The sequence below is a fragment of the Loxodonta africana genome, chromosome 10 (assembly GCF_030014295.1).
Source record: "Loxodonta africana isolate mLoxAfr1 chromosome 10, mLoxAfr1.hap2, whole genome shotgun sequence".
Lineage (NCBI taxonomy): Eukaryota > Metazoa > Chordata > Mammalia > Proboscidea > Elephantidae > Loxodonta > Loxodonta africana.
Genome location: NC_087351.1, coordinates 82,174,402 through 82,197,754, shown reverse-complemented (window position 1 = coordinate 82,197,754; position 23,353 = coordinate 82,174,402). Strand labels below are relative to the sequence as shown.

The following is a 23,353-nucleotide window of genomic DNA, read 5'->3' as shown; positions in this document are numbered from 1 at the left end:
TTTTACTTGGATCCACAATCAATGCTCATGGAACCAGCAGTCAAGAAATCAAATGCCGTGCTGCATTGGGCAAATCTGCTGCAGAAGACTTCTTTAAAGTGTTAAAAAGCAAAGATGTCACTTTGAGGACAAAATCGTGCCTGACCCAAGCCATGTTATTTTCAGTCTTCTCATATGCATGTGAAAAGTGGACAATGAATAAGGAAGATCAAAGCAGAATTGATGCATTTGAATTATGGTGTTAAAAGAATGTTGAATATGCCATGGACTGCCAGGAGAATGAACAAATCTGTCTCGGAAGAAGTGCAACCAGATGCTCCTTAGAAGTGAGGATGGTGAGACTTGGTCTCACATACTTTGGGCATCTTATTAGGAGGAACCAGTCCTTGGAGAAGAACATCATACTTGGTAAACTAGAGGGTCAGTGAAAAAGAGGAAGACTCTCAATGATATGGACTTACACAGTGGCTGCGACAATGGGCTCCCACATAGCAATGATTGTGAGGATGGCACAGGACTGGGCATTGTTTCATTCTGTTGTACATTGGTTTGCTATGAGTCAGAACTGACTTGATGGCACCTAACAAAAACAACAACAGCTAGAGGACCAATCAGATTGGGTTAACAAGGAAGTAACATTTAAGTTGAGATATTTAAAAGGACTGATTCATGAGACTATCTGGAGGAGGAAAGTTCCAGGAAAGGAAACATCTGGTGCAAAGGCCCTGAGGCAGGAACAAGGTTGCTGCTTTTGAGAAAACAGAAGGAAAGCAAATATGGCTGGGGCAGAGTAGATGAGGATAAGAGTGGTAGAAGGTGAGTTAGGGGTAAACAAGGTCGAGCTTTGTCAGCATGATCAGTGGTTCTCAGTGTGGTCCTAGAACCACCAGGAGCAGGATATGGGAACTTGTTAGAAATGCAAATTCTAAATAGAAATGCTACACCCCAGACATTTGGAATCTAGGGGTGGGGCCCAACATTCTGTGTTTTATCAACCGCCACCCCACCCCACCCCCCAGATGATTCTGAGTATTATAGCCAAGAAAACCCTATGGGGCAGTTCTACGCTGTCACATGGGGTCACTATGGGTCGAAATCAACTCAAAGGCGCCGAACAGCAACCACAGGCTAGACTATGCTGTTTTAATTATATTCTAGGTGCAGAAGGAACCTACTGGAAGGTTTAAATAGAGGAATAACATGTCGTGAGTATCTTTTAAATAAAAAAACCGTTGGCCGAGAGGAAAATGGTCTGTAACCAGACAAGAGGAGTAGAAACAAGGGGACAAATTGGATGACCGCTGCAGAAAATCAGGCAAGAGATGGCAATGGTTTGAGTAGGGTGGTGTGTACAGATAGGAGAAGTGAACTGGCTGAAGAAATGTTTTGGAGATTGAGTTAGCGGGAGCTATGGCTGGATTGTGTGCTCTTGGGAAAGTCTTTTAACCCCTCAATGTTTCTGTTTCCTCATCTGTAAAATGTGGATAATGATGCCTACCTTGTAGGGAAATGGTGAGGATTAGTTGAAATACTGAATGGTAGTACTGTACGTGGTTTCTGCATTGTGTGTGAAGGAAAAGAAATGTGCAGGGGAAAAAAAACATAGGGTTGGTAACTCATGGGGTTTCTTCCATCCTTTGCTTTTCCTCTCTGCTGCTTCCTGTCTGCAGTCCCTTGGTGGTACAAGCAGTTAATGTGCTCAGCTGCCAACCAAAAGGTTGGAGGTTTGAGTCCACTCAAAGGTACCTTGGAAGAAAGGCCTGGTGTCTACTTCTGAAACATCTGCCATTGAAAATCTTATGGAGCACAGTTGTACTCTGATGCACATGGGGTCGCCATGAGTTGGAATCAACTCCACAGCAAGTAGCTGTATAATTCCTGTCTTCTTCCTGGTCCTATCCCAGCCCTACCTCCTCCCACCCCTGCCTGCTACATGTGTGGAATGCTACCATGTGTACATGGTGAACGGAAGTGCAGCCTGGTACTTGTGAGGGTCTATATAAGACTGTGTGTCCACATGGGTGCACTGCCTGGGAAGAGGCCATGGCCCTGCTCCTTGGAGAGCACACAGCTGTGGCCTTTCGAGACAATCAAGGAGATTCCATGTAGAGGATTCGGGTGTGCTCAGCACACACAAGCCTGACAGAGGCAAGGGAAATAGAAGCTAAGACCCCAGAGAACTGGCCTCCATCGTCCACAGTGCAGTTCAAAGGCAATGTCCTCAGAAAAGTCATTCCATCCTCCCCCCATCTCACCTGTCTAAAAATAGGGAGCACTGTGGAGACCCTGCCTGTGGCAAATGCTGGGCAGACACACCAGAGCCAAGTATCCTGGGGAAGAAGAGGAGCAGGTAAAGAGTGAGGGGCAGTGATGAAGGGATGGACTCTGAAAGGCTGAGAAAGTTGACTGACTTCCTGAAAGGCCTAAGACATTAGCTCTGGAAGGTGAACTAGAAACCATATTTACATTACACACACACACACTCACACATACACACGCCTGCAGCTCAACAACAGGGGTTGTGATTTTTTTTTACTCATATAATTACCCACAAAAATCCCAAGATATAAATAGGGCTTTTGTCCTCCTTCTATAGGCTCAGAGAGGGTCAGTGGTTTAGGAGAACACAGTAAGTAGCAGCAGTGAAACTCACACTCAGGTCTTTTGCCTCCTAGTCTAAGATTCTCTCCATTATACCACAAGGCATCAAATGACCACTGAAGTGCTCTAACTACACCCAGGTTTAGGGTGAGGCGAGTGAGGTGAGTCATGAAAGTGTAGAGTTGGATCATGTCTTTATTTAAAATATTGTTTCATTCATCATGAATTTTTTGTATTAATTCTGATTTTTAAAAATGTTGTATTAAAGTATTATTTACCTTGCTTGCTGAGTTTTTTGGTGTACCCTTAAATTTCTCATCTGTGCCTTGCTCACCTCACCCTAATCCTGGCACTGGATCTATTACTCTATTCTACATCAGCCTCTTTCTTTCACTGTCAGAAGAACTTCAGATATCTAAACACAAAGGAAATAGAATTTCCATTCCTACCTTTATGAACCCCCGCGTGTCTGTCAGTTTGTAGTACTGTGGGGGCTTGCGTGTTGCTGTGATGCTGAAAGCTATTCCACTGGTATTCAGATACCAGCAGGGTCACCCATGAAGCACAGGTTTCAGCTGAGCTTCCAGACTAAGACAGACTAGGAAGAAGGACCTGGGAGTCTACTTCTGAGAAGCATTAGCCAGTGAAAACCTTATGAATAGCAGCGGAGCATTGTCTGGTACAGTGCTGGAAGGTGTCTCCCAGGTTGGAAGGCACTCAAAAGATGACTGGGGAAAAACTGCCTCCTCAAAGTAGAGTCGACCTTAATGACATGGATGGAGTAAAGCTTTCGGGACCTTCATTTGCTGATGTGGCATGACTCAAAATGAGAAGAAACAGCTGCAAACATCCATTAATAATTGGAACCTGGAATGTACGAAGTATGAATCTAGGAAAATTGGAAATCGTCAAAAATGAAATGGAATGCATAAACATCAATATCCTAGGCATTAGTGAGCTGAAATGGACTGGTATTGGCCATTTTGAATCAGACAATCATATAGTCTACTATGCTGGGAATGAAGGAATGGTGTTGCATTCATTGTCAAAAAGAACGTTCCAAGATCTATCCTGAAGTACAACGCTGTCAGTGATAGGATAATATCCATACCCCTACAAGGAAGACGAGTATTATTCAAATTTATGCACCAACCACTAGGGCCAAAGATGAAGAAATAGAAGATTTTTATCAGCTGCTGCAGTCTGAAATTGATCGAACATGCAATCAAGATGCATTGATAATTACTGGCGACTGGAATGCAAAAGTTGGAAACAAAGAAGAAGGATCAGTAGTTGGAAAATATGGCCTTGGTGATAGAAACAATGCCGGAGATCGAATGATAGAATTTTGCAAGACCAACGACTTCTTCATTGCAAATACCTTCTATCACCAACATAAACGGCAACTATATACATGGATCTCGCCAGATGGAACACACAGAAATCAAATTGACTACATCTGTGGAAAGAGACGATGGAAAAGCTCAATATCATCAGTCAGAACAAAGCCAGGGGCCGACTGTGGAACAGACCATCAATTGTTCATATGCAAGTTCAAGCTGAAACTGAAGAAAATCAGAGCAAGTCCATGAGAGCCAAAATAGGACCTTGAGTATATCCCACCTGAATTTAGAGACCATCACAAGAATAGATTTGATGCATCAAACACTAGTGACTGAAGACCAGAAGAGTTGTGGAATGACATCAAGGACATCATCCATGAAGAAAGTAAGAGGTCACTGAAAAGACAGGAAACAAAAAAAGACCAAGATGGATGTCAGAGGAGACTCTGAAACTTGCTGTTGAGCATCGAGCAGCTAAGGCAAAAGGAAGAATTGATGAAGTAAAAGAACTGAACAGAAGATTTCAAAGGGTGGCTCGAGAAGGCAAAATAAAGTATTATAATGACATGTGCAAAGAGCTGGAGATGAAAAACCAAAAGGAAGAACACACTCCGTATTTCTAAAGCTGAAAGAACTAAAGAAAAAATTCAAGCCTCAAGTTGCAATAGTGAAGGATTCTACGGGGAAAATATTAAATGACGCAGGAAGCATCAAAAGAAGATGGAAGGAATACACAGAGTCATTATACCAAAAAGAGTTAGCCGATGTTCAACCATTTCAAGAGGTGGCATATGATCAGGAACCGATGGTGCTGAAGGAAGAAGTCCAAGCTGCTCTGAGGGCATTGGTGAAAAACAAGACTCCAGGAATTGATGCAATATCAATTGAGATGTTTCAACAAACAGATGCAGTGCTGGAGGTGCTCACTCTTCTATGCCAAGAAATATAGAAGACAGCTTCCTGGCCAACTGACTGGAAGAGATTCATATTTATGCCTATTCCCAAGAAAGGTGATCCAACCTAATGTGGAAATTATAGAACAATATCATTAATATCACACGCAAGTATAATTTTGCTGAAGATCATTCAAAAACGGCTGCAGCAGTATATCAACAGGGAACTGCCAGAAATACAGGCGGGTTTCAGAAGAGGACATGGAACCAGGGATATCATTGCTGATGTCAGATGGATCCTGGCTGAAAGCAGAGAATACCAGAACGATGTTTACCTGTGTTTTATTGACTATGCAAAGGCATTCGACTGTGTGGATCATAACAAACTGTGGATAACATTGGGAAGAATGGGAATTCCAGAACACTTGATTGTGCTCATGAGGAGCCTTTACATAGATCAAGAGGCAGTTGTTCTGACAGAACAAGGGGATACTGATTGGTTTAAAGTCAGGAAAGGTGTGTGTCAGGGTTGTACTCTTTCACCATACCTATTTAATCTGTATGCTGAGCAAATAATACGAGAAGCTGGACTATATGAAGAAGAACGGGGCCTCAGGATTGGAGGAAGACTCATTAACAACCTGTGTTATGCAGATGACACAACCTTGCTTGCTGAAAGTGAAGAGGATTTGAAGCACTTACTAATGAAGATCAAAGACATAGCCTTCAGTATGGGCTGCATATCAACATAAAGAAAGCAAAAATCCTCACAACCGGACCAATGAGCAACATCATGATAAACGGAGAAAAGATTGAAGTTGTCAAGGATTTCATATTACTTGGATCCATAATCAACACCCATGGAAGCAGCAGTCAAGAAATCAAAAGACGCGTTGCATAGGGTAAATCTGCTGCAAAGGACCTCTTCAATGCGTCGAAGAGCAAAGATGTCACCCTGAAGACTAAGGTGGGCCTGACTCAAGCCATGGTATTTTCAATCACATCATATGCATGTGAAAGCTGGAAAATGAATAAGGAAGACCGAAGAAGAATTGACGGCTTTGAATTGTGGTGTTGGCGAAGGATATTGAACATACCATGAACTGCCAAAAGAACGAACAAATCTGTCTTGGAGGAAGTATGGCCAGAATGCTCCTGAGAGGCAAGGATGGTGAGACTGCATCTTACATACTTTGGGCATGTCGTCAGGAGGGATTAGTCCCTGGAGAAGGACATCATGCTTGGCAGCGTACAGGATCAGCAGAAAAGAGGAAGATCCTCAACGAGGTGGATTGACACAGTGGCTGCAACAATGAGCTCAAGCATAACAACGATTGTAAGGATGGCGCAGGACTGGGCAGTGTTTCGTCCTGTTGTGCGTAGGGTCGCTACGGGTCAGAACCGACTGAATGGCACCTAACAACAACAACACCTTTATGAAATTCTTGGCTTCTGCTTTTTAGACTCCACTTCTCAAGAGGAAACCCTGGCGACGTAGTAGTTAAGTGCTGTGGCTGCTAACCAAAATGTTGGCAGTTTGAATCCCCCAGGCACTCCTTGGAAACTCTATGAGGCAGTTCTACTGTATCCTAAAGGTTTGCCATGAGTTGGAATCGACTCAATGGCAATGGGTTTTTTTTTTTTTTAATTCTTAATAAGTTTGCATACTGTGTTCTTCCTAAAATCTCCAAGCTCTGTGAAACTAGCAATAGGCTAGATTCTCACATTAGAGCAAAACATACGCCTCATTGAAGTCCAGCAGCTGAGCTGAGACTAGGACTTGGCCGCCTGGCTCCAGCCCTTTGACAGCTTGGGCCCCATTTTGTCTCTGCTGTTGTTATTGTTATTAGTTGCTGTCGAGTTGGCTCCAATTCATAGCAACCCCATGTTTCCCAGTCCTTGATAGGACAATATTCTATTGTGATCCATAGGGTTTTCTTTGGCTAATTTTCTCAAAAGTAGAACACCAGGTCTTTCTTCCTAATTGTGTTAGTCTGGAAGCTCCACTGAATCCTGTCCACCATGGGTGACCCTTCTGGTGTTTGAAATACTGATAGCATAGCTTCCGGCATCAAAGCAACACACAAGCCACCACAGTACGAGGTACAGTGGACTTTGTCTCTAAAAACAAAAGAGCCTGTTGCTGCCAAGTCGACTCCAACTGATAGAACCCTATGAGACTTTGTCTCTAGGTGGTGCAAAACAAGAATTTACCATTTGGCTGGCAGAAGGGAAGAACCCTGAAGTAGAAAACAAGCCATTTAAAAATCTCATAGGCGGAAATTTCTGACAACGTTTGTGACTCACAACACACCACATCCAAAGCGGTGCCAGTCACAATAGCTGACACACAGCCAGCATTCTGTTCTCTTTTCCAGGGCCGCTGCATCACGCAACTCCAGGAGTCAGCATTCCTATTGACTTATGTGTGAATGGAACTCACTCAGTTGTTGCAGTGTTGCAGCTCTGCTTTAGTTCAGTCCCTGATTGATTCAATCAAGAAAATATCTATACAGTCATCTAATCTTCCATAGAGTTAAGTCTCTAAATGAAGGATTTTCTCTACCCAGCCAAGGTACAGCACAGCTTTCCTGGGTTTGCTGTTCACTGGGATCTTTAAAAATTATCCACCAGAAATAGGAGTGGGCTTAGTAAGTGTTTTTTCGGGTGGGGAATTAGATGGAATGCAAGTAGCTTTGCCTGCGTATAACTCAGATCCTTAGAAACCAGTCCCTCTCTTCTTAGTCATTAGAAGGTTTTTCTTGGACTTGAGGTTTCATGTCCACAATACAAACCTCTCTTCTTTCTGCTTGGATTAAAATCATTCTTAAAAACTGAGGTCCCCAGCAGAGAGACAAAGCAAGACAGAGAGACAGAACCTCTCCAAAGCCATGAATCAGATAACTAGCCACTTGTTCTTTTCAGTGCTTGGAGCAGACACGCTGTTAAATAAAATGATCTTATAGATCTGCAAGGGGATTTATCAACTTCAGGGCACCCACCCAGTGCCACTGAGTTGATTCCAACTCATAGCGACCCTTCAGGGCACAGCAACAATTTATTCCCAGATTATTGATGTTTTTTACTTCCCCTCTTGATATCGAAAATGGAGAGGAGAGAGAATTTGATCTGTGAATCTTCCTCTCCCCTCCTCCCTTGAAGTGAGGCAGGGCAAACTTGGGCCCAACTAGGGACCAACTAGTCATGTATAGGTTCTAAAATATGTACAGGCCCAACACTGTGGGAATTGGAAATTTAATTCCCCTTTGAAAATAGCTGGATGGATGGATGGATGGATGGAAAGAAAGAAAGGAGGATTCCTGCCTAGGATGAGCAGAGGTATGGCATGTTTTGGGCATAATGAGGAGAGTTGAAGTGCAAAGTTCATGTGGGCAATTGAAAAGGTAAGGTTGTGGAGATGGATGGGCAGACATTAAAGAGAACTTCCAATTCCTGTGATGAAGGGCTTAGTCTTTATTCTCTAAGAAAAGGTGGAGAGGCTAAAATTTTGCAATTTAAAATTCTCTTCTATTCTATAGAGTTGTCCTGCAAGGTATGACAGGCTTGAAAAGGAAGAGTGCCTACTTTAGAAGACTGCTTTTCTAGAAATAGGAAATTCCCCCACTTTCTCGTGAACTTTGGGAAACAGAATGAGTGGCCCTGCTCAGGTTTTTGTCACCACCTTGCCCCTGCCTGTATCCTGAAGCCTAGGTCCATAATCATGCAGTTATCTCCAGTTGCCCTTTCCCTTTAGCTGCAGGTAAGAAGCTCTTCAAGCACTGGGAAGGTGGAGATTTGGAAGAGCAATGGAGTTGATCATGAGCTGCAGCACCCAGTTATGAGACCAGCCATTCCAGAATGAACACAATGAGTACACCAAGTCCTCAAACGTGGGTGTGCACCCATGGGTATGCCCAACAGTCAGATCTTAATTGTCAGTGGAGACAAAATGATCCTACGTTTTGCCAAAAGGAAGCCATATCCACATGGGTTTTGTCTGATCAGCTCAGCTAGTCATAAGAATGGAGAAGCTGCTATCAACAGAAGGCTCATCAGACGGGTCCAATATAGACACCAAAACCGCAAGGATCCTATGTATGGTCCTCCCACACACATATACACCCAAACACCCTTGTCTCCCACTTTATACCTCCCTACCTGCTTATATTCCCATTCACCTGACCATTCCCCCAAATTGCAAAAAAGTCTTCAGTGAAATCCATCTCTTTGCCTCAGCCTGTCCCATATTTCTGTTGATTCAGCAGGCATTTATGTGGCATAGTAAACCAGGCAAGAGTCTGCTGTAAGTATTTAATAGAGTCAGAGGGACTGCTCCATGGAGTCTTGGGTCCTGCTACTCAAAGTGTGGTCAATGTGCCAGTAGCATTGGCACCCCATGGGAGCTTGTTGGAAATGCAGAACCTCAGGCCTCCTGAATCAGAACCCACACTTTAACAAGCTCTACAGGTGATTCCTATGCACGTTAAAGTTTGAGAAGCACTGCTGTTAGGGCCCCTAAAAAAAAATACTTTCAAGAGAAAAATCAATTCAAGCCTCCTAAGCCTTCTCAAGAGACAAGGACATTTTTCCATCAGATCTTGGGTGGGGTGGGGTGGGGACAAGCGTGAGTCAGGATGTGGTTTTGTGGAGCTTTTCTGCCCAGGCTCATAGAGCCCAAAACCTAGCAGGGGAAGAGATAAGGGCTTCTGGCATCCAACTAGGAAGATAAAAGGGACTAAAAGAAGCCTCACACAGATGTGAGACTTCAGAAAGCCCCCAGGAAAAGGCTCCTGAGGCTCCATGTCAAAGAAGCTTTGTGAGTATTAGTTGGCCTGGAGCAATGAGGATACATTTAGAAGTGATGAAAGGGAACCCTTCGTGATATAGTGAAGAGCCATTTAGTAGGAAAGAAGAGGAAGGAGGTCACTAAGTTAGAAGCCCAGCCTGTTACTTAGAGATTATTTCTAACGTGAAAGGGCCAAAGGGTTAAGAAACCACCTACTCACAACATGATGCAGAAGACAGATCTACTTATTACCTGCTTGTGCTACCTGAATTTAAAGGGGAGAAATCTGTGGTTCCCCTCTGTGGTTGCATCTTGGGAATGGCACTGAGAACTTATCCACCTGCTTGTAGGAAAGAAGCTATAGGAGTAATAAAGGACATTTACTAAAGTCCCAGATCTGCTGCTTACTAGCTGTGTGACCCTGCACAAGTTACTTAAACCTTCTGAGCATCAGTTCTTTTCACCTTTAAAATGGAAGTAATAATATCTGTGTTTCACAACTCAAGTAAGAATGAAATAAGAGAGTTTTTCTCCTGGTGTTGGACACAAAATAAAAGTATATATTATCTTAGATTTCTCCCTTCCTTGTATAAAGTGAAATTCATAGGGTTCTTCTCCAATGTAGTATTCATCCATTCAGCAAATAACTGCTGTTTCCTCACCCTTTCACCCTTAAGGAGATCAATGGTGAAAGAGTATGCTTCCTTTTGCAGCACCCTGAGGACAAGTGGCATGACCTGGAATTGGGTGTCTTTAATGCAAACAAATGTTCTGAGGAGCCAGCCAGGAAACCCAAAAATGTATGTTTCCTAATCCCTTCTGAGTTGTTGGTGGGAGGCCTCCTGGGAGCATCTCCTTTGGGTAGTGGCTTGAAACCCTGTGCACTTTGGCATCTCCCTCTGCGGAGGGCTCAGAGGAGAGTAGGTGCAGGTTCTGGAGCCTCTGAGAGCATTATTGGTTCTAGGAGCAGCTGCTTGGACTATCTGACCCCAGGACCTTTCAGTAACTCCCACTGAGACAGAAGGAGGAATTGGGAATAGGGGAGACATTCAAAGGCCTAACACAAACCAAGGACTTAGATTCGGGTTGTTGGAGAGATCTCCTTTAGATTGGACAAATACACCCACTGCCACTGAATCAATTCCAACCCATAGTGACCCAACAGGACAGAGTAGAACTGCCCCCATAGGATTTCCAAGCCTATAAATCCTTACAGAAGCAGACTGTGACATCTTTCTGCCATAGAACAGCGGGCGGGTTCTAACCACCAACCTTTCAGTTAGCAGCCAAGCTCTTTAACCATTGCACCAACAGGGCTCCTGGACAAATGCAGTGGTTTAAGTAAGCAGAGGACTTATTTATATTGGGCTTCTGCTCTCTCTGTCCACTGAGAATTCTTAGTCATTTCATCAAAGTAGCCTTCAAAACCATTTTTTTTTTTGTTCCTGATGAGTTATATTTTTACTGCAAAAGACAGAGTAGATTCATGCCTTAAAACCCCAGGCTCATTATGACGTGTTAGAAATTCACTTTTAGTCACTCAGCAAATCCTGATTGAGGGTTATCTCCATGCCAGTCACTGGGACAACAGCAGGAAGTAGAAGATGAGTTCCCTGTATTTATGGAGCTTACATTCTACTGTGGACAGACTACAAACAAGGAAATGAATAAACAAGCTGATTTCAGGCTGTGATGTGCACTGAAGCAAATGAGCAGAGTACCCTCATGGAAAATCCCAGTGGTGGGAGGAGTCCCTTTTGGTAGGGTGGCCAAGGAAGGCCTGTATAAGGAAGTGGTGTTTATACCTAGACCCACTGGATAAGGACAAGCAAAGACCTGGGTGAAGAGCATCCCAGGCAGAGGAAAAGGGAAGAGCAAGGATGATACACCAAGTCAGAAAGGACTTGAGTTGAGGAATAGAAAGACCAGTGTATCTGGAACTCACCAGCAAGGGGAGGACATTCTGAATGAGGCCAGAGAGACTGACAGGAACTGACTCATGTAGGATCCTCTAGGCATGGTAAAGACTTTGTATTTATTCAAATTATGTTGTTGTTAAAAAGACCATACTTAATGGTCTGACTGAGACTAGAGGAATCCCGGCGGTCATGGTCCCCAAACCTTCTGTTGGCACAGGACAGGAACCATTCCCGAAGACAACTCATCAGACATGAAAGGGACCGGACAGTGGGTAGGAGAGAGATGCTGATGAAGAGTGAGCTAATTATATCAGGTGGACACTTGAGACTGTGTTGGCATTTCCTGTCTGGAGGGGGGATGGGAGGATAGAGTGAGTTGGAAGCTGGCAAAATTGTCACGAAATGAGAGACTGGAAGGGCTGACTCATCAGGGGGAGAGCAAGTGGGAGTACGGAGTAAGGTGTATATAAACTTATATGTGACAGTCTGACTTGATTTGTAAACGTTCACTTGAAGCTCAATAAAAGTTAATAAAAAAAAAATTATGTTGTTGTTGTTATTAGGTGTGGTCCAGTCAGATCTGACTCATACCAACCCTATGTACGACAAAATGAAATGCCGCCCAGTTCTGCACCATCCTCACAATTGTTGCTATGTTTGAGTCTGTTGTTGCAGCCAATATGTCAATCTATCTCGTTGAGGGCCTTCCTCTCTTTTACTGACCCTCTACTTTACCGAACATGATGTCCTTCTCCAGCGACTGGTCCCTCCTGATAACATGCCCAAACTACCTGAGACGAAGTCTCATCATCCTCCTTTCTAAGGAGCATTCTGGCCGTACCTCTTCCAAGACAGATTTGTTCATTCTTCTGGCAGTCCATGGTATAGTCCTTATTCTTCACCAACACTGTGATTCAAATGCATCAATTCTTCTTCGGTCTTCTTCATTCATACAGCTTTCGCATGTATATGAGGCGATTGAAAATATCATGGCTTGGGTCAAGCACACCTTAGCCCTCAGTGTAATATCTTTGCTTTTTAACACTTCAAAGAGGTCCTGTGCAGCAGATTTGCCCAATGCAATACGTTCTTTAATTTCTTGACTGCTACTTCCATGGGCATTGATTGTGGATACAAGTAAAACGAAATCCTTGACAATTTCAATATTTTCTACATTTATCATGATGTTGGAGCGCTGATGCTGCAGTGGTTAAGAGCTTTACTGCTAAACAAAAGGTCAGTAGTTCAAAACCACCAACTGCTCCTTGGAAACCCTATATGGGGCAGTTCTACTCTGTCCTATATGATCGGTATGAGTCAGAATCAACTCACCAGCAACGAGTTTGATATTTTTTGGTTTTGGCTTGTCGTGATGTTACTTATCAGTACAGTTGTGAGAATTTTTGTTTCCTTTATGCTGCAGTGTCATCCATACTGAAGGCTGTAGTCTTTGATCTTCATCAGTAAGTGATTCAAGTCCTCATTGCTTTCAGCAAGCAAGGTTGTGTCACCTGCATTTTGCAGGTTGTTAATAAGACTTCCTCCAGTCCTGATGCTGCATTCTCCTTGTAGTCCAACTTCTTGGATTACTTACTCAGCATATAAATTACACTTTAACATAAAACCAAACCAAAAACCAAACCCAGCACCGTAGAGTCGATTCCAACTCATAGTTACCCTATGGAACAGAGTAGAACTGCCCCAAAGAGTTTCCAAGGAGTGCCTGGAGGATTCGAACTGCTGACCCTTTGGTTAGCAGCTGTAGCACTTAACCACTATGCCACCAGGGTTTCCCCTTAACATAAAGAAGACAAAAATCCTCACAACTGGACCAATAAGTAGCATCATGATAGATGGAGAAAATATTGATGTCAAGGATTTCATTTTACTTGGATCCACAATCGGTGCCCATGGAAGCAGCAGTAAAGAAATCAAATGCTGTATTGCATTGGGCAAATCTGCTGCAAAGAGATTTCTTTAAAGTGTTAAAAGCAAAGATGTCTCTTTGAGAAATAAGCTGTGCCTGACCCAAGCCATGGTGTTTTCAATCGCCTCATATGCATGAGAAAGCTGTACAATGAATAAGGAAGACAGAAGACAAATTGATGCTTTTGAATTATGATGTTGACAAAGAATATTGAATATACCATTTTCACCATGGACTACCAGAAGATTGAACGAGTCTGTTTTGGAAGAGGTACAGCCAGGACGCTCCTTGGAAGTGAGGTTGGCGAGACTTCATCTCATGTAGTTTGGATATGTTATCAGGAGGGACCAGTCCCTGGAGAAGGACATCATGCTTGGTAGGGTGGAAGGTCAGGGAAAGAGAGGAAGACCCTCAACTAGATGGACTGACACAGTGACTGCAACAATGGGCTTAAACATAGCAATGATTGTGAGGATGGTGCAGGACCGGCCAGAGTTTCATTCTGTTGTACATAGGAGTACTATGAGTCGGAACTGACTAGTTGGCACCAAACAAGTACAGTGAAAGGATAAAATACTGACACACACCTTTCCTGGTTTTAAACCATGCAGTATCCCCTTGTTTTGTTCAAACAACTGCCTCTTTGTCTATGTACAGGTTCCACACAAGCACAATTAAATGTTCTGGAATTCCCATTTTCACAATGTTATCCATAATTTGTTAGGATCCACATGATCGAATGCCTTTCCACAGTCAATGAAACAACAAGTAAGGACCCTTCTGGTATTCTGTGCTTTCAGCCAAGATCCATCCGACATTAGCAATGATATCCCCCATTCCGTGTCATCTTGTGAATCTGGCTTGAATTTCTGGAAGTTCCCTGTATTGATATATTGTTTCAACCATTTTTGAATTATCTTCAACAAAATTTTAGTTGTGTGTGATATTAATGATATTTCTTGATAGTTTCCACATTCAGTTGGGTCACCTTTCTTTGGAATGGGCACAAATGTAGATCTCTTCAAGTTGGTTGACCAGGTAGCTGTCTTCCAAATTTCTTGGCATAGATGAATGAGCACCTCTGGTGCTACATCCTTTTGTTGAAACATCTCAATTGGTATTCTGTCAATTCCTGGAGCCTTGTTATTTGCCAGTGCCTTCAGGGAAGCTTAGACTTCTTCCTTTAATACCATCAATGCTTGATAATATGCTGCCTTCTGAAGTGGTTGAATGTCAAACAATTCTTTTTGGTACAGTGACTGTGTGTATTCCTTCCATCTTCTTTTGATATTTTCTGTGTCATTCAATATTTTGCTCATACAATCTTTCAATATTGCAACTTGAGGCTTCAATTTTTTCTTCAGTTTTTTCAGCTTCAGAAATGTTCTTCCCTTTTGGTTTTTTACCTCCAGGTGTTTGCACATTTCGTTATAATACGTTACTTTGTCTTCTCGAGCTACCCTTTGAAATATTCTGTTCATCTCTTTTACTTCATCATTTAGCTACTGTAAGTTCAAGAGCAAGTGTCAGAGCCTTTTTCTGACATCCATTTTGGTCTTTTCTTTCTTTTTAATGACCTTTTGCTTTCTTCATGTATGCTGTCCTTGATGAAATCCCACAACTCATCTGGTCTTCAATCATTAATGTTCAATGAGTCAAATCTATTCCAGTTATGGGGGTTTTAATAGGACCTGAATTGCATTTTTAATAGGTAACTTTTAACTCCAGCTATTATATGAGGAAGGTATTGGAGAAGGAGGGCAAAGGCAGCATCAGGAAAACCAATTAGGAGACTATTGCAAAGTCCAAAGAAGAGGTTGTGGTGTTTTGACCAAGGTCTTGATAGGACTGGGAAAGGTGGTGGTGGATTAGATGTGGTACAGGGTGGGGGGGTTCAGGTAAGAAGGAGTGTGAAGAAAAGAAAGGAATAAGGGTTGATTCCAGGTTTGGGGCAATTTGTTAGATGATGGCACCATTGACTGAGATGGAGAAGAACAGGTTTAGAAACAGAATTTAAGACCTGGCTGGGTGCCTCCTACTAAAGTTAAATGTTCTTGTGGCCTCATTTGTGGCTTGAGTGGTAGTGAGAACTTCTTCAGTTTTCAAGAGCTGGAAGGGATTTCTCTAGCCTCTAGGCAAGGAAGCACCTAAATCCAAACAGATGCTCTCTATGCCTTCCACATAAAAGGTCTCAGTGGAGGAAGCCTACAACCCACCATCTCCACTCATTCCACCCTCCAACTGTTGTTCCAGCTGGCAAATCTGAGTTTTTCTTGCTGCTACTTCATGTCTGTCCTCATTTCTCTGCCAAAGATGTCGGTGGCTTCTCTTTTTCTGTTTATCTCTTCGTTAAATGTATTGAGCACAAGCAATGCCATGTTGTATGAGATACAAGGTCTCATACAGAGCCTAGAGCTTGTTGCTGATGGGGGCACAAGACCAGATTTTTAGAGAATTTGAGAGTTGTTCTCCATGTTACCCCTTAACATTCCAAGCCCCTCTTGGAATCTATCATCCTGTTTTCTCTAAACCTTTCCTGCCCTGACTTCTATTTCCAGTCGGTATCATCTCTTGGGTCACCAGCTCTATTTGTTGAGTTTCTCTTATTTTCTGACTAAGTGACTGTAGATGATAAGATTTCCATATGTATTTTACTCTCAAACTACCAAGCTCGGATTGTTATTACTTACTTACATTATTATGTTGTTGTTGTTTTCGGGTGCTGTCACGTTGATGCTGACTCACAGCAACCCCATGCGACAGCGTAGAACTGCCCCATAGCATTTTCTTGGCTGTAATCTTTACCGAAGCAGATCACTAAGTCTTTCTCCCACAGAGCTGCTGAGTGGGTTTGAACCACCAACCTTTTGTTTAGCAGCCAAGCTCTAACCAGGGCTCCTTTACATTAATATAAGTAAGAAAATTGCTGTTTATTAAACACTGACTAGGCGACATGTACCCTGCCAAATGCTTTACATGCATTATCTCATTCAAGAACACTAGAATATAAAAAAAAAAAGGATATAGACATTATTAATTCCATTTTTTAATTGAGACTTGGAGAGCTTTAGCAAGTTGCCCAAGTTCACACAGCTAGTGAGCAGTGGAGGTGGGATTTGAACCCAGGTCATCAGTCTCCATCACCAGTGCACCCACTCTGCCAATGCCTCTGCTGTGGAAGAAGGAAGATCCAAGGATTATGGCCCTTTCACAGGTTGAACAATCAGGCTTTCTATGGTGGCTCGCCAGGCTTTTCTGCAGCTGGGGAGGGTGTAGCAAGTGATGAAGGTTTGAAGTCTTTGTTTTTGTAGGTGGTGGGGTGGCAGGGGCAGGGGTTTATTAGTAACTGCTATGGCATTCACTTCAGGAACAGTGGGCCTACATCTGATACTACAGGAGCGACAGTGTGGACCATGGAAGCTCTGCAGAAGCTGACCTCAGAAAGCTCAGGAAAGCAGAGAGATTGTATCACGTCAGAATGTAAAGATATCCCTACTTTAGAAAAAAGAATAAAGGGAGGATCTGAAGGCCTCGATCTCCTCAGCAAAGGGGAGGCATTAAGACACCAGGGTTGGAAAGGATACATGCCCATGGCAGCTGAACAGGACACCAGCATAGGCTCCTTCTTTCTTAATGCCAGGGGAAACATCCCCACATCCACCCCCTGAGCAGTGTCTCACAGCCTCCTGGGAAAGACCTGAGCATCTGGTCCTAAAATGTCTCCTTAGTTATGGCCTGGGGTTGGGAGACACCCAGGCCCACTTCCGTTTTTAAAACTCTTCGTAATATTAAAAGAGAGAGAGAGAAATGCAAAACAGGGTTACTAAAATGATTTTATATTTTAAATGTTTACATTAACAAAATAACACTTTTTAATTACAAAAAATATAATTGTGCTATTTGCAAGATAATTGTATGACTTATAAGCTAACCATAATTCAGAGCTTCCTAGAATTAATGTGGTCCAGTCAATTATATCCCTGGGATTGCAAACACTAGATTGGAGGGTGCATCCTCAGTAGTTTCAGAGGCCTACTGTGAGCTACCTGAATGTGTGACTTGAGCCAAATGGCCTCCTGGCTCCCCTGTGATAGTCACTGCCATGGAGAAGGGAAATTCTATTTCCCACAGGCCGGCTTGCAGCCCCCCTACCCTTCTGCCCTTTCTATAAAATAAACCTTCCAGATCAACATCAGCTGATTTCAAAAGTCAAAAAATTCTCCCTTGCCCTCAAAACAAGAAGGATAAAGAAACAAACGTGAGAAACCATAATGCCTGACCCTTTATATGTGTATTATTTCATGGCTCTCATAACCGTCCTGTGATGGTGTAAGCATTATTTGTCCCTTTTGTATATCAGTTCAATTATTTCTCCAAGGTCACACAGAAGATTGAGGATTAGAATCCAGAGCCTTTGACTGCAAAGCTGAGCTCTTCCCATGTTTTTGAGTAAGATCACACCATGAAACCACACACGGCCCCAGAGGAGCCCATTGAGGCTGGAGGGAGGTTGGGGCAGCCATGCCCCTCCGTGCCCGTGTGGTGTGGCAAACTTTGACCTTTTTGGATCTTTTCACTGTTTCCTTCTTTTCCTGTGTCTTCACCTGGCTGGCTTGCCCTCAGTCTGCTCTGTGCTTATGATACTTATTTTTCCATTCACAGCAAAACAATTCACATCAAGGTAATTGATGATGAGGCGTATGAGAAAAACAAGAATTACTTCATTGAGATGATGGGCCCCCGCATGGTGGATATGAGTTTTCAGAAAGGTGTAGTACCCTGTCCTCCACATTAACGTTAACCTTCTTCTCTGCTCTTCTGTTTCTTTCTTTCTCCCATCTGTTTACTCCGACTCTTCCTCTTTTCTTCCACCTCTCTCGTTCCCTTTCTCTTGTTTCCTCTCTTATTCTCTTTCTCTTTTTTCATCTCTCCCTTTCCTCTCTCTGCTCCCTGATCTATCCTAACACCCACCAGCCTGTCACATGGTACCAATAAGAGAGATGCTCAAGAGTCAATGGTAAATTTTATGGGATGAAGAAATGGGTATAGAGAGAGAGAAAGAGAGAGAGAGAGGCCAGCCAGAGCCCTGAGAGTATCACATATGAGGCTCTCTGTGTCTCCTGAATGGCTTAGTATTCAGGAAAGAAAAAAGACAGATAGCACAGAACCAGGGAGAAGGACGGTACTGGGAAACTGACCCGGGCTCTAGCACAGATTTCCAGAGGCAGTTATACTCAGGGCTAATTTATAGTTCTTGGAAGTTGAGAATCAATGTATTTGGGTTTTGGCTCTATTTATGGTTCATCCCACTCCCCAAAACAGGCCTCGGGAGCCATTTCATCTGTCATATACCTATTAACAAGGCACAATCCTCCTCCGAACATTATGGAGTTGAAAACACAGGTATGAGTTCCAAGACTAGGTAAAGACTTACCTGCCTTGTCCCCCTCCCCCCCTTCACACTAAGAACACCTAGGTATGGAGGCAGAAAGTAAGACTAGTGGGAAAAAGAACTCTGAACTGGGTAGGAGCTTCCCCAAGAAGTCCTTGGGAATTCTAAGAGTAGACAGAGCTTTTACCTTCAACTAAATGGCAAGTCAAAGAACTCTACTTCAGGACAGGCCATACTGTGGGAGGGGCAGCATTCTTTCCCTGTCCTACCTATCAGTCATGCTCCTTTAGGCCATTGCCATAGTCACAGGCACCCCATTCCCATCCCACTGTCCTTGCAACAGGAAAATAGTCCAGGCTCACATCTCCTACATAGTCCCACAGTGCCATGTTCAGGTCCTAGAGAAAAAAATCCTGGAATATGCTTCTTGACAGTCAGTGAATTTTGTCTTTTGTCCGCTGAGTAAAGCATGAAAAGACGACCAAAAAAAAAAAATAGGAAGAAGGGGCCAAAAAGTAACAAAAACTGTAGTTGTAAAATACACACACACATCACATGCACACACTCACACACACACCATGTGCACAGCAAGTCCTGTGCCCAGTGAATCATCTCAGATCAATCTACCACTTTACAGATAGCAAAGCCAAGCACACCTTCAGAACGTAAGAGGAAGATCATAGAATCTGAGCAGATATTCTAGGCTATCACCTGTTAGCACCTCTTTGCCCAGTTAGCTCTGAAGCCAAAAAAGCATGCCTGAAATACAATCACAGCTCACTGGTGGGACCCGCTGACCATCATTATGTGCTGTGAAGTATCAGGAGAAGCCACACAGAGAGAGTCAGGTCCAGATAGCAGCTTTTCCACGTGGTGATGACCTGAGCCAGCTACATGCTAGCCTTTGGAGAAAAGTGATTTTCAAGGAAACTTTGCTTCCCTGCATGATTTGGTTTTAAAAGACACTATGCTTTGTGAAGGCTCCCAATGATAAACAGAAACCTCCATCACCTTGTCCCTCAGACCCATAATAATCAGCATTTAAAGAAGCCAGCCTTGGGACACAATGCACCTATTTCATAAAAGTCAAAAAGAGATTTTGAATTTGATTTCCATCATTTGCTTCACATTTTTCCAGGTGTGCATCAGCTGCAAATATTAAAGGACACCTATATCATATTGTGGTTTTTACGTATTTATTTTAGTTCCCACCACTGATACCCTATGAGATAAAGGAAGAGAAAGATAATAGAATTCTGCCTCCTTTTCTCTCTCCCTCTCTCTGGTTTCCCTTCATCATAAATACTTTTAAAATTTTTTCATGAGATTCATGTGAGAAGGGGATATAGACACAAGGAAGGGAAACAGACCTTAGGTTCTGTTGGCCATATTTTCTGCTGTGGAAGGCTCCCGGGTACTTCCCAGTGGACCAGTAGTTTACCCACTGCCCAAAGAAATGCCACTGCTACCATGTGACACCAAATGGAATGTGCTGCCCAATCCATTTCCTACTAACCATCAACAGGATCTAAAACGACTCCTTCCCACTTTCACCTACCCCCTTCTTCCTTCCTGCCCATTCCCTTCCTGTCTTCCTGGCTCCCTTCCTTTGCCCACCTTTCCTTGCCTCCTGGCTCCCTTTCCTGGTCATAAGAACAACTATTACCAAGGAGATGAGAAAAGCTAAGACCATTTTTTATGTAAGAACAACACAATCCACCATAGTCCTGTGAAAAGCCACCACAGCGGGACTGGAGTGCATGTGCCAAGAGTGATGGGGAATGGTTTTAAAGGCTGTGCTCCAGGTGACCAACCAACCAACCGACCCAGTCGACACACTCTCTCTCTTGTTGTCCCTACAGGAAAACCGTAAGGGTTAAAATAGTAGATGAGGAGGAATACGAAAGGCAAGAGAATTTCTTCATTGCCCTTGGTGAACCGAAATGGATGGAACGTGGAATATCAGGTGTGAGATTCTTTAAAAAAAAAAAATAATATTAAGAAAGAAAAAAGTTAAACAAACTGGAAAACAACAAAAAAGAAAAAGCAACTACATTTTTTCTGCCCCATTTTTCTCCCTTCTCCTCCTTTCTCCTTTTGACCAACATACTTTTTTTTATTCTTTACCCTCCTGTATTCTCGCTCTCACCCTGTTTCGGTATCATCTCTGCCTTCTTAGCCTTAGCTTATTTCCAGTCCTCCTTTCCCACTTTCTGGGCAGCATTGCAGCCTCAACTCCTCGTTACCCTAATGAGTTACTTCCCGTGTTTTGCTCCAATTATCTAATTACCATTGTCCCCTGCACTCCTCCCACACATACTGTAACCTATAAATATGAAAACTCCTCGGTGGGTGGGGAGAAGAAGAAAAAGAAAGGAATGTGATGCGATGCATGCCTGTGCACCTTCTCTGCCTTCTTCCCTTCCCAGCCCCTCACTCTCTAGCCTGGATTCAATGTGGGTGGGTCTGGGCTGGGAGTTGGAGCCCATGTTGCAATGATGCTTTGACAGTTTTCTGCTGTGTTCCCCAACCTCCGCTGAGTGCTTGGCAGGTTATTCACTTGCAGAGTGGCTTACAGGCCTCTCTGCCCTTTATGGAGGTAAGTGTATTATCTGGTTATTTCATGACTGGGTAGACCATGGCATGGGAAGGTATACCAGTTGTCAGAGGCCATGGAAAGAACTGACTTCTGAGATAAACATGCAATTTGGAATAATGAGCTATTCTGCCACCCCCTGGCGTTTCACCACATCCCATTTTACCCTTGTTTGAGCCTCCAAGGTGTGGTACCTTACTCAGGCTACTTTGGGATAATACAACCTCTAAATCAGAAAATTGAGAGTTTGCAGAAGGAAGGAAGTATTCCAGGTATGGATATTTCCTTAGCCAATGGGCTGTGGAAAAGGACTGACATTGGGAAGGCCCAGAGTTTTATTTGTGGGTTTTCCAACAGGAGAAGGGCCTCTAAACAGTCTAGTTGGTGCTATTCCCTGAGAGACACAGATGTTGAATGGCTCACTGAAGCCTGCCTGTGTTGGCATCTGCAAGTGAGCATATTGCCCAGATCCCAAGATAATTCTCATCCCACACCAAAGAAGTGACCACATCGCCTCCTTTCCCAGGACATGCATCTTGGAAGACCTGCCAGGGCTTCATCCCTAAGGGGCTGATTGTGTTGCAATCAGGGTAAATGTAGGAAAGAGTTTCTTCCCCTGAAGAAAATGGTAGAAAGCTACTACTTGGGAAGTGTGGGAAGAATAGGTGTGGGAATGGGAAAGGGTGCTCCTGGGAAATACCAAAGGAGGGCACTCATACTCTCCTTCAGAACATCATGGAAAATGGAGCAGTGAAACCCACCTGTTTGTCTACAAGGGATGATTACTCTGCAACTACTTGATGCTCATATAACAAGGAGCAGCGTAAAGCCTTTTTCTTGAGGGTAGATCTAAGAGATTCATAAACTATACTCCCAAAGGTTCATCTACGGGTTTTCTGCTCTATCCCAGATGATTGATCAGATATCCTTGGCTGCTGAGGATTTTCTGCAGAGCTGACCAGTTCTGGGTCCTCACTGGTTTGGACATCTTGGTGCAGTGAAAGCAGAAGCCCTCTCCATCTTCCATTGCTCATCTCCATGGTCACCTTATAGAACGTGCCATCAACCTGACTGCCAAGGAGTACTGGAAGAAAGAGAAAGCCCCTGATTCCATTGCTTCCCATATTGTATTCCTGCCAATTCTCTTGTTCCTGTCACCAAGAGTAGTCTCAGAATTGTCTCATTCCCACCTCCCCTGTGCATTTACTCAGTGTCTTCATGATTGGTTGAATGCCACAGACACCCAAGGCCATTATAAGCCAGCTTTGTCAATTTCCACAGTCCTAGATACTTAGGTGCAAATAAAAGCAGCACAGAGAATCATGTAAGGTATCTGAAAGGAAGACGGTGGCTCCAGACCAAAAGAAAAGGATTGGGGGTCCATCTATGCCTTTATTCCACCAATAAGGGAGCTCTTCTTTTCTGCCTGATCAACAAACCCCTACCAACAGCAGGACAGAGAGTGGCCTAAAATAAGCCTTGTGCTCTTCAAGATACCTGGCCAGAAGCAAATATCTATGGCTGCTTCCCACTTGACAACACAATTATTTCTGCATTGTATTCTTGTCCAAGGAGGTGTCATCAAAGCCTTGGTAGAATCGAGAACTGGAGGAGGGAGTGAGTGAGCAGACAAGGCTTTCAGCAAACTGTCTGTGTGACAGGGCGTCAGATCTGCTCAGCGACCAAGGTAGAAGGTGCCAACAAGAATTTGTCAGTTTCCTGGCCCCTGTTCTATTATCTGTGGGGTCAATTTCCAGTTTCTTTACTTCTTCCTATATTCTGGCATTAGACCATAAGGTGAAAGAACATACAGCCTGATTGTCTAGACTCAGAATCAAATGGAAACCCATTCTGATTTCCAGAGTTCCCTGCTGTTCTCAGAGTGAGAGACAGTGC

At 43.4% G+C, this 23,353-nt stretch overlaps 1 protein-coding gene across 5 annotated transcripts in view; it reads left to right on the top strand.

Annotated features, from left to right (window-relative positions):
- SLC8A3 (solute carrier family 8 member A3) overlaps positions 1–23,353 on the top strand; it is a 149,145-nt gene that overhangs the window by 109,948 nt on the left and 15,844 nt on the right. For 3 of the 5 annotated variants that reach the window (XM_064292651.1, XM_064292650.1, XM_064292649.1), the window contains exon 2: positions 20,724–20,827. In XM_064292651.1, the coding sequence (XP_064148721.1) occupies positions 20,724–20,827 (104 nt within the window). Of the gene's footprint in view, positions 1–18,131; positions 18,239–20,723; positions 20,828–23,353 lie in introns of all 5 variants that reach the window. The other 2 variants (XM_010588905.2, XM_064292647.1) reach the window with 1 other exon arrangement.